This window comes from Triplophysa dalaica, chromosome 16 (assembly GCF_015846415.1).
Source record: "Triplophysa dalaica isolate WHDGS20190420 chromosome 16, ASM1584641v1, whole genome shotgun sequence".
Taxonomy (NCBI): Eukaryota; Metazoa; Chordata; class Actinopteri; order Cypriniformes; family Nemacheilidae; genus Triplophysa; species Triplophysa dalaica.
The window spans coordinates 2,261,885-2,272,898 of NC_079557.1; the positions used below are offsets into that span (position 1 = coordinate 2,261,885).

The following is an 11,014-nucleotide window of genomic DNA, read 5'->3' on the forward strand; positions in this document are numbered from 1 at the left end:
ATGGTTTTGTCACATATAATAGATTTTATTTATTTTAAAGTAATGAATGATTTTTCTAATCTAGTTTTGTATATTGTTCTGTGATTAATGTTGGAATCGACCTGTAGATGTTGTATATTGTAATAAAAGGGTGCTTGAAATCTAAAGTCTCTCTCTCTCTGTCTCTCTCTCTCTCTCTCTCTCTCTCTCTCTCTCTCTCAGGAGCTGATGTCAACCAGATGATTCAGCATGGAGAATGTGACTTGCATTGTGAATCTCATAGGGTCCCTTCACATGTGGTACACTGGTGACTGGTCTTTCTTTGCTAAATTATCAACTTTGCATTTCATCCTAAATCAAAAGCACAAAAAAAGAGTAAAACACAGAAACTGTCCGTTCTAATTACAACTTTTATAATATTTTATTTTATTAGTAGTAAACTAAATCAGTCAAGTGTGAGATGCTACAGATATAAACTGTCTACAGATTTATTAATCTTATTACATTTGGTTGAGCTATTTATACAATATTTCCTAGTATTATGCACGGATTGACTTGAAATACTTTTTAACTGGGTCCCCAGGTTCATTCCTGGACGGCCGGTGTCCTGTAGAGTTTAGCTTCAACCCTAATCAAACCCACCTGATCCAGCTAATCTCTCTAGGCACAGCAGAAACTTGGAGGCAGGTGGGATGAGGAAGGTTGGAGCTAAACTCTGCAGGACACCGGCCCTCCAGGAACACGTTTGGGGACCCCTACTTCATAAGATGTAATAATGAAAAATAAAAATAAATTACTATCCAAATTAATTTGTTATTTGTAATTTATATTTTTAAGTTAATTTAAAGTGTATTTAAAGTTACATATTTGTTTTATTTGTTTCTGTTTTATAAAACTAATAGTTGGATGTCTCAGCATTTAAAATGATGTATTTTGATGTGGTGCAGGCGACCTCTAGTGGTGTCTTCTGAACGGATTTTCTCTTTCGAATTCTACTTCAGTACAATATATCTAAATATTCTCTTAGTCTTTTACTTAACATATTTTTGTTTAATTGAAAGGTTGAAATAAAACAAATGAAACCATATTTTAGACTGTATGCTATATATTCATGAACACACACACACGTACACATTACACATGGTTGGGTCTGTATATACGAGTAAAATACTTAAGTTCACATTTTGAACCTTTAAAATGATCAGCTATTTGTTCAAACAAACAAGATTGAAACAACTAAGAATGAAGTTGCCTGACATCAATACGAAATTTATTGCAGCAACCAACAATATTACACCCCAGTTCAATTACCAAACATAATCAACCTTTCTAAATTACATTAAATTAAATAAAAAAATGGTAACACTTTACAAATACAAGTTCTATTTGTTACTTTTAAAGTTAGAAGAATTTAACATGAACTAAGATTAATATAGAAGAATTGCTCAATGTAAGATCACCATAATAAAATTAAATCTTATTGCTATGTGTTGCCATAAACATCTAGCCTGGATAACATGGATTTCATCCAATCAGTTAAGCCCAACCGGCAAACGTCACGTCCCCTAATTAATATTCCTGACCAAAGTTTAGCCTACTATTACATCCGTTCCAAGGCTGATGTCATTGTTTGAATGTGACACTCGGAGTTCCTCTAATGTCTGATCTGTAGTCTGGAGGGGAACGTGTGTAATTTGCTCATCTCCTCACCTCCGGTTCACGGGCCCTCGGAGAGATGAACTTCGATTTAGACAAGTGTGTTAGCACCACGGAGACCGTTTCTTCATTAGCGTTTGTAATCTGAAAGGACACGCGGCAAACCTAATTATACCCCCCTCAACCGGGCGATACTCATTTATTGACATTCTCAACTCATTTCCCGGGAAATGAAAACGGAAAGGGCACGGGAGAGATTGCGTCCAGGTGTGGCATTTTCAGAAAGAGCCCGGTTCCCCTCTTTAATTAAAATGATATTTAGACTCCAGAGTTTTCTGTTTGTTTAGTTAATGAAGCACGTCTACATTCATTGTGGGAATGTAGAAAGCTCATTTACATTTGTTTACTCTGTGGATGAGAGGAATCGCCTGGGTCCTTTATTTTTTTTATTTGCGTATACTCGCACAACTTCAAAAACAAGAGCCTCAAATGGATTAAGACAAGACAATGTAAATCTACATCCCACGGAGTGATATAATCCTCACTGTTGAAACGTAATTAAACGAGTTCATAGTTTAGATCTTACCTGAGCATGTTGAATCTTCTGAATATTTTAACTCTTTATCGATATGCTTACAAATATACTGCACTTGTTCCCTCTTTATTTAGTGAGTGCACTGAGCACAGTATGCGAAGTTGCCTGAATTTGCCAAAACGCATGATTTGGTGTAATTCCAAAGATGCCAAATTCGCAAGTTTACCTTTTACTTCCTGTGTCACAAGGGCTGGTGAACCGATGTGGATGTTTAAAACAATGTTGCTACCTTTTAATTTATAAAAGTTGAAGTAATAAAAGAGCACTACTTCTATGTTGTGTGGTGATATTGTGTGGTGATATGAAGTTGAAATTATTCTGACGAGACAAAGTAACGAAAAAACATGTTGCCATTACTTATTTATCACATACTTTTTAAAGTGTCAGGTTACAGTACATGCTCAATAAGGTTCATAGGCCTAGTTGGGGAGGTTGGGGCCTTATGAAACAGCAAGTCCCAAACTTAACCTTTAAGCCACATAGGTTTAAAAGAGTTGGACTTAGCATGTTGTAATATCAGAGCTGAAAAATTGAGTTACCTGATACAAATGTACTTCATGTTTACCAATTCATACTACAAAAATATACAGAAGCCAGAACTGTAAAGGCATGTAAACTATAGGCTATAAAAAACTACACTATCACAATAGCAGGTTTAATAACCTTTTTGGCAGGTATGTTCTAAAAGCATTTGTTTATAAAGCTCATAAAGATTTTAGAAACAAAACTGACGCTTTAATTCAGAAAAAAATATTTTATTCTCATATTTTATTTACACATTAAGAATGAATAGACGTCCATATTCTGAACTCCCTCATGAGGCAGTGATGTGTCTAAAAGCTGATCCATACGTTCCTTCATCAGTAATCATATACAGATCGATGAATGGGATTCATTCATCATTTTTTTCCGTCAGCCACTAGTGACCATTCTGTTTGTTCATTAGTTCACATTGTGTGCAAGGGCATGTAATAATCGCATTTTGGCTGCAATGATTGTCAAAGTAACAAGAAAATCTAATAAAAGAATAATCATGTTCATATTCAGGATTGATTTCAGGCCTGGCATTACTTTTTACTGCTACTATTCTATTGGTAAATGACATTTTACCTCCAAACCTGGTGTGACCGAGACATCAAATCACAATCAATTACAAAACAACGTCAGATGATGCTTCATTCTGTCCCTGAAATAACAAAAGAATGGCTATTAAATGTTTTAGTGTTTTTGTATCTGGTCCAGCAGCTCAGTTCAACTATTTCTCTCCTGACAGATGAAATACAACAGTCCTTCTTAAGCAAGCCTGCAAATGAACCACACAGACACATAATAAGAGAAAAAGTGCATTGACAGAGTGAGCACAGCGTTGCCAAACACAACCATCAGAGTGCCATTGTGACATAGAAGTTTGGTTTTCTGCCCATTACATGAGAAAACGTTCAATCTGGTTGCAACTTGGCAACTTGAGAATTGCTCAGGAGTTCCTTGAGTTGTACAAAAAATTTTGGGGGGTCGGGTAATATATTATACCATAATAACAGACCAGTGCAGAAAAAAAAAACATTTTAACATGGCTTGTTGGTCTATGTAAAACCAAAAGTCCATCAAGTAAGAATTATTTTGCAGCAGAAACAAAGCGGAATATACAGTTCTGCTCATGAATTTCTATTATTATTATTTTTTAGCCTCACATAAAACGCTGAATATCTTGTAGAGATTTAAAGCTTCACAAACCCGGGATCCCTTTCAAACCCGATCTTGCACTGCAACCAAACTATATGATTGGAATTCCTGATTTCCACGAGTGCTGTTTTGTGTGCAAAACGTATCAGTAGGTTAGCGAGCGACGGTTGCTAAATGATGATTGCTATGCTTTGGTCAAAATAACAAGTCGCCTCTTTCTCCATCATGTCATTCCAACACGTCATCCAGGTAATTCTATTCGTTATATAAGTCATTGTTGATGACCTCTGCCCCTGTGTCGTCACACGGGTCGAAGCTGCTGGGCGAGATGAACCTTCGTTTCTTTCCAAAGGTTGAGAATGCGTTGTGAACATCAAGCTCGCTGCGGTAACTTGGGCGCAGGGTACAGAAACCGGACGGCGTGCCAGGGATATAGACGTTATGCTGGTAGTCTGGCGGAGGGTGTGGGGGTGCCTGCGCTGTGGGCTGCTGCGGAGGAGGAGGAGGATGGGTGGGGTTACGTGGAGGTGTGTAATGAGGGGTCCACACCCTCTGAGAGACCCCACCTGCTGGAGAATGCATCCGGTACTCTGTAGGTGGAGAGAAAGTCTAATGAATCTTTTCCTGCTGAGACTGCTGAATATTTAAAGCAGAGCTACAGCAGGACTTTCATGACTCAGTCCTGCTGGAGATCCAATATAAAATGCTGCTAATGCAGATTTTTAGCTTAATTCATTGTTTTTCATTAGTGTGAAAGAATTATCTCCAGTAATCTCTGCACATACATAAGGGATCATTCACTTAGATTGCTTTACAATGGAGATTCTCGTTTAAAGGTTTTTTTCTTTTAAAAATTTGTCTTCCTTTTATATTCAATGTAAAACTTTGACATTTGTAAATAAAAAGACACTGAAGTTTCATAATATCATTTGAATCTAGTATGCTGCACAGATTTTTTATATAAAATGGTTTCTAGAGTTTAGAGTTGGATTTATCTCCCCAGTATAAGCGCTGTAATTCAGACATATTAAAATCGTTGCTCCGTTTGTTTCAGAATCCTGACATTTTGACATCAATTCGATCAGTTTGACTTTTAGTATGTCTGACTTAATTGTATGTCAAATCTGTTTAAATAAATTGTAATCCGACTCTGTTTGCTGATGTTTCTGCAGATAGTCTGAATGTTCAGTGTTTACAGTTCTGGAACTGCCGCAACTGTAAACAATTGTGAATAAAAAAACGAATCTGTTTTCTATAACTTTCAATCTCTAAAGTTATAGCTTTTTTGCATGTCTGTTTTCTATTTAAAGTGCTTCTGTGTTGTTATTTTAATTCAACATTTGTAAAAATTGTGCTTTATAAATAGTGTGACATTGACATTACTCCGAGTTAAATCTGTGTGAATTGGGAAGTGAATATATAACTGTACCTCTCGAGCGGTTTCCCCACGTCCAATACTGTCCTGTAGCCATTTGGCTATAATTTTCTGGTTCTGCCTTCATGGCCTTACGCATTACAGTTCCGTCCATGTTAATAGAGTTACAGCTGCAGACAGATGAAAGGACATTAGAGCAACCTGTGATGTACTGCTGTGATATTTAAAAAAATATATTCTTCATACACACACTATGAACAAATGCATGTGTATGAGAATATCAATGTTTTTATATAAATGTTTGTGTTTCATGTAAATTAAAATTTGGTTAGAGTTAGTCCTATAACAAGCATTATATAAAAACAATAGAAGAAGTCTGTAATGTATCTTGATTTAGACAGCCAAGTAATTTTGCAAAAAGTTTCTCCCGCAGGTAGTTTTTGATTAGGGTTGTAGGAGAGAAAATATCACTAACTAATTGTTAAAACAACAGAAATGAATGCAAAAACGTGTATGTGCGTGTGTGTCACCTTTTCAGAGAAGAGGTTTGGTTCTTCATGAGGGCCCAGTCTGTGTTTGCTTGCTTCAGCTGCAACAGAGCAATTAAAAATATTATTAGAGAATAAATGACATATTGACTGAATCAGAGTAACAAACATCTTAGACAAACTGTTTACACAGCTTCAAGATTTTTTCGCGAGGTTTAAGACCATAAATTGCTGCACTGAGTTGATCAGCAGGGACTTTTAATGATAAAATTCATCACACATTACAAGAGTCCTCGCTGCCTCCCTGTGGGCAAAAGTGTGAATTACACGTTATTTCTCTCTTAGCTGATGAGCCTTGAGCAATGACTCTAGAGTCACGGTCTTCTCTTTCATCCTCTGAGACGCTGCGGGGGTGGAGGGGGAGGAAAATGGGGGTGTTATTTATTCCATGTCAGAGAGAGAGAGAGAGAGAGAGAGAGAGAGAGAGAGAGAGAGAGAGAGAGAGAGAGAGCATGGATTCCACGCTCTATTAATTCGCTTAGAGACTATCAAAAGGAGCGCATGTAAGCATATTACTAGAACCGTTCTTCAAAATACCTTCCGTAGATAATTAGAACACCGACACACGATGTTAATCTTCAAAGGGAACCGCAGCGGGCAGGATATTAATTTCGAAAACGAGTTTTTCTGTCCGACGAATTCAATTTAATTTAATTTCTTGTTTTATTTTAGAAACCACTGTGCGCTTGCATTTTCCACGGCGGCTTCAGTGAATTTATGACGAAAGTTTGAGCTATAATATATTCCCAAAACGAATCCTGCGAGATCTGCTCAATGCTTTTTTCCACAAAGAAAGTGGCTGCATAAGAGCTCGGCATCTCTTTGAGCTAAACTCAAACCCTCAAGGGCAGAATCTGTGTCCCTGCGCCTCTTTGAAATATGCTGGCCAGTGACCTGCAGGAGACAAAATCTGTGATACAAAGAGGCTTTCATGAATATTCTATTTGGGACTTTATAGCCACGGAGTCTAGGGACATCACTCCCTCGTTGTACGAGTTTATTCAGATTTTATTATTCACATGCGATAAGAAGTTTGTCTGGCGCACTGACCCGAGGCAAGGTGACACTTCGCTCTCCAGTAGGTCACCCTGACTATTGAACAATGACTGACCCCAGCACGTTTACATTCTACAGACTGACGTTTCCACCTAGTGGATATTAACAGAATCTCTCTCTCTCTTTCTCAAACACACACACACACACACACACAGGCTCTTCCGCGCTCTATGGTTCTCATTCTGTGAGGGCAACGTGGCCGAATCTACAGGCTCGACACGTCTCCGTCGCCCCCTGCTCTCTCCCTAAATGCTTCCATTTCCCAGCACCATTATGGATAAAACCAGTCCGTGTATCTGTGACATTGTGCACTGGATAATTAGCCTGTAGTGTGCGTGTGTCTGAAAGTTGACAAAGGATGTGTGGACCTGCATGCAAAAGAAAAGAATATGAGAGCTTGATAACGGTGAAGGTTAAAGACAGAATAAGTTAACATCAAGATGCAGACTAACAAAATCCAAGATTTGGGTATAATTGTGTATTTTTGTTAAGAACACTTTTACACAACATTTTAAACAGATTTTGATAATATGGGGAATACTGTATTGGAAAGATAACAAACGCGCAATGTGAGGTCGCCAGGTTTCTGTAGAAGATGATTCCGCCTTGACGCGCACAAACAAGGTCATTGATTGACTTCAATGTATTAGATTTCTTCTGTCTCACAATTGATAGTGCCCTCCAGTTTTTCAGGGGATATTTATAAATAATCGATATGGTCCGTTTATTTCTTTAATCAATAACCAATATAATGCCCTTCAAAAAGTGACAGACATAATCAACTGACAAACTCAATTAACAAGTTCATTTAACACAAGGAGGGAGGGACAGAGCTGAGCATAAGAATGAAGGGGAAGTGTAGTTTTACCTCGTTTGGTGTAGTCGCACCGTTGTTCACGGACGAGCAGCGGCTCTGTGAGCTCAGCGCCAGGTTATCCGCTCCTTTCGTCGCGTTATTTCTCGGCGTACCGGGACTGCAAGGCTTAAGAAACATAAAGTCGCTCTTTGCAGATTCGGGCGTCAAACACACTTTGTAGCAGTAAGCTTGAGAGAGATTTCCAGTATTGCTGTTTACCTCCACGCAGTTCGTGGGTACTTTCGCGCCGGCGGAGATCTGCAGGTTGATGTTAGACTTTTTGAATACCTCAGCGGGCGGCTCCGATTCAAAGCTGCAGCAGGCGGCACTGAGCGAGGAGAGCGCGTAACCGCCGAGAGAATCTCGATCCTTGTAGCATTTCACAGCCGCCAAAACGATTATGGCCACCAGGAAGATGAGCGAGACCGTGCTCAGTGACACGATTAAATAGAGTGCTAGATTAGACGAGGGCTGGGGGCTGAGCGAGAGGTCACCGAATTCGGACAGCGACTCCGGCACGCTGTCAACCACCGACAAAATGATGGACACGGTGGCCGAGAGCGGAGGCTGCCCGTTGTCCTTGACGAGTATAACAAGTCTTTGCCTGCTGGCATCTTTGTCCACTAAGCGGCGGATCGTCCTTATCTCGCCGGTATATAACGCAACGCTAAACAGTCCGGGGTCGGTCGCCTGGAGCACCTGATATGATAGGCGAGAGTTTTGCCCTGCGTCCGCATCTAGCGCCGTGATTTTAGACACAAGATAACCTGCGTCCACCGACCTGGGCACCACCTCATTAGCTACACTACCGTTTTTCGGTAGCGGTGAGAGGATGACAGGTGCGTTGTCATTTTGATCCAAAACAAAGACGTTGACGGTCACGTTGCTGCTGAGCGGAGGAAAGCCCGCGTCTTGCGCCTGTACGCGTATCTGGAAGTTTCGGAGCTGTTCGTAATCGAAAGAGCGAAGCGCGTATATGTTCCCGTTATCTGAATTGATCGAGACATAAGTGGACACAGGCATGCCCTGAATCTGATCCTCCAGTATGGAGTAGGACAAATACGCGTTTTGGTTAGAGTCTGGATCGACTGCGGTCACCGAGCAAATGGATGAGCCCGGGGCGTTATTCTCGGTCACATATACAGTATAGGACGGCTGGATGAAACGCGGAGGGTTGTCGTTTATATCAGACACTTGCACTAAAATCGTTTTCCTGGTGGACAGCGGCGGCGAGCCCAGATCTCGAGCGGTCAGGGTGATGTTGTACTCGGTGACATATTCTCTGTCCAGAAACTCACTGGTTACAAGTGTGTAGTAGTTTTTAAAAGAGGAGTGCAGCTGGAAAGGCACGTTACCGGGAACCTGGCAGTCGACAGCCCCGTTCTCTCCAGAGTCACGGTCCATAACGCTTATTACGGCTATCACAGTGCCCGGTGGCGCGTCCTCCTGAACAGGTGTTGACACAGAGGTTAATATGACCTCGGGCGCATTGTCGTTCACGTCTAGAATATCGACCAGTACTTTACAGTGCACAGCCACGGCTGAAGGCCCTTTGTCTTTTGCCTGTACGTAGAGCTCATACACACTGGCTTTTTCGTAGTCCACTATTCCCTTCACCCGAATCTCACCCGAATGAGAGTCCACGCTGAACAGCTCTCGCACCTTCAGCGGCGCGTGCCCGCTAAACGAATAGGTAATCTCGCCGTTGGCTCCTTCGTCCAGGTCCGTGGCGTTCAGTTTGAGCACGAGCGTGCCTCGTGGTGCATTCTCCACCAAGCTGACCCGATATACGGCTTGGTCGAACACCGGTACGTTATCATTCGCATCCAGCACAGTGACCGTTATCTGAGCCGTGCCCGAGCGCAAAGGAGAGCCACCGTCCACAGCCGTGAGCACCATCTCGTGCGTCTTTTGTTTCTCTCGGTCTAACGGCACCTGCAGAATAAGTTCTGCGAATTTGCTGCCGTCGTTACGAGTCTGAATATCAAGCAAGAAGTGTTGGTTGGAGCTCAGCAAGTACGAGCGAAGAGAGTTCGAGCCCACATCAAGATCCTGCGCGCTCTCCAGCGGGAACCGAGAGCCCAGCGTAGCGGACTCCGTGATCTCCAGATTAAACTCGCTCCACGGAAAACTGGGAGCGTTGTCGTTGACGTCTAAGATTTCAACTTCAACCCGGTACAATTCCAAAGGGCTCTCAATAACGACTTGTAAGTGTAAGAAACAAACAGGACTTTGTTCACAGAGCTCCTCACGGTCAATCTTTTCATTCACAAACAAAATCCCGTTCTCCAAATTCACCTCTAAATATTGTTTTCTTGCCCCGGACACTATCCGAAATCTCCTTGAAGATAATTTGGCCACGTCCAAACCCAAGTCTTCAGCGATATTCCCAACAAAAGCCCCGTGTTCCAACTCCTCGGGAATGGAATATCGAATCTGCGCCAAAACCCGGTCCAGTGCGCACGCACACAAGAGCAAAAAGACAACCTGCCCAGTGAACGTCCATCGCTTCCTCGTTAGCCACCGGTCCATTGTCTCCAAAGAAGATAGTCTCAGCAGCTATAAATGAGCATAGACATGTTGAGTTGTAAAAGCTTTGTAAAGAAAAATATTGGCACAAAACCCAATTGTCTTATAAAACTCAATCAAATTGTCTTAAAAGTGCATTTATTTGGTTTAGAAGAAGCTTGAAATTCAGAGCAAACTTGGATCCTTGTGTTGTGCTCCTCACACGCAGCTCAGACAGTGTCAGCATGAGAGCGGCGAGCTTTGATTTTCCAGTGTGTTTGACGCTTTGAGGAGTGTGAGAGACCAGGGAGGGAGGTGGTGTGTGTGTGGTGTGTGTGTGGCAGGGAGGCATCGTATTGGTGGACGGGGTATTAGAGCGAAGATAATAATTACTGTACGGATACATTTAACTCGCAAGCTGCCGGGCACGTAATCATTGCATTACATGTGAAACGATAAGCCAACGACCAGAGTTAATACTTGAAAGCGAACATGTCACTTATTTGTATGTATCAAATTCTAAAACACGTGCGCTTTTCTTTGTCCAGCTTATTCTTTTAACTTCATATATAACTTTTAGCTACGTTTTCCTATAAATGCTTTTGTGAATTCCATGTAATAGAATTACTGCGTGCGCGTACCCAGCTTCAGATTTCTCCAGGCGGACTCCACACAGGTGTATAGTTAATTTAAAAAGCATATGAAAGTAAACAAGGATGAACGCATCTGCTAAACAACAACTTCTGTATTTTGTCACG

At 41.2% G+C, this 11,014-nt stretch overlaps 1 protein-coding gene across 2 annotated transcripts; it reads right to left on the reverse strand.

Moving 5' to 3' along the window:
* Positions 1-3,039: 3,039 nt before the first annotated feature.
* Positions 3,040-10,497, reverse strand: si:ch73-233f7.1 (uncharacterized protein LOC100537710 homolog). 2 transcript variants are annotated; one of them, XM_056770211.1, is made up of 5 exons: positions 7,968-10,497; positions 7,761-7,874; positions 5,819-5,877; positions 5,343-5,458; positions 3,040-4,503 (listed from the first exon to the last, which is right to left on the reverse strand). In XM_056770211.1, the coding sequence occupies exons 1-5, from the start codon at positions 10,278-10,280 to the stop codon at positions 4,169-4,171; spliced, it is 2,937 nt and encodes a 978-aa protein (XP_056626189.1). In that variant the 5' UTR covers positions 10,281-10,497; the 3' UTR covers positions 3,040-4,168. The 2 variants fall into 2 exon arrangements, with proteins under 2 accessions (XP_056626189.1, XP_056626188.1); XM_056770210.1 differs by having other exon boundaries at positions 7,761-10,497.
* Positions 10,498-11,014: the final 517 nt, after the last annotated feature.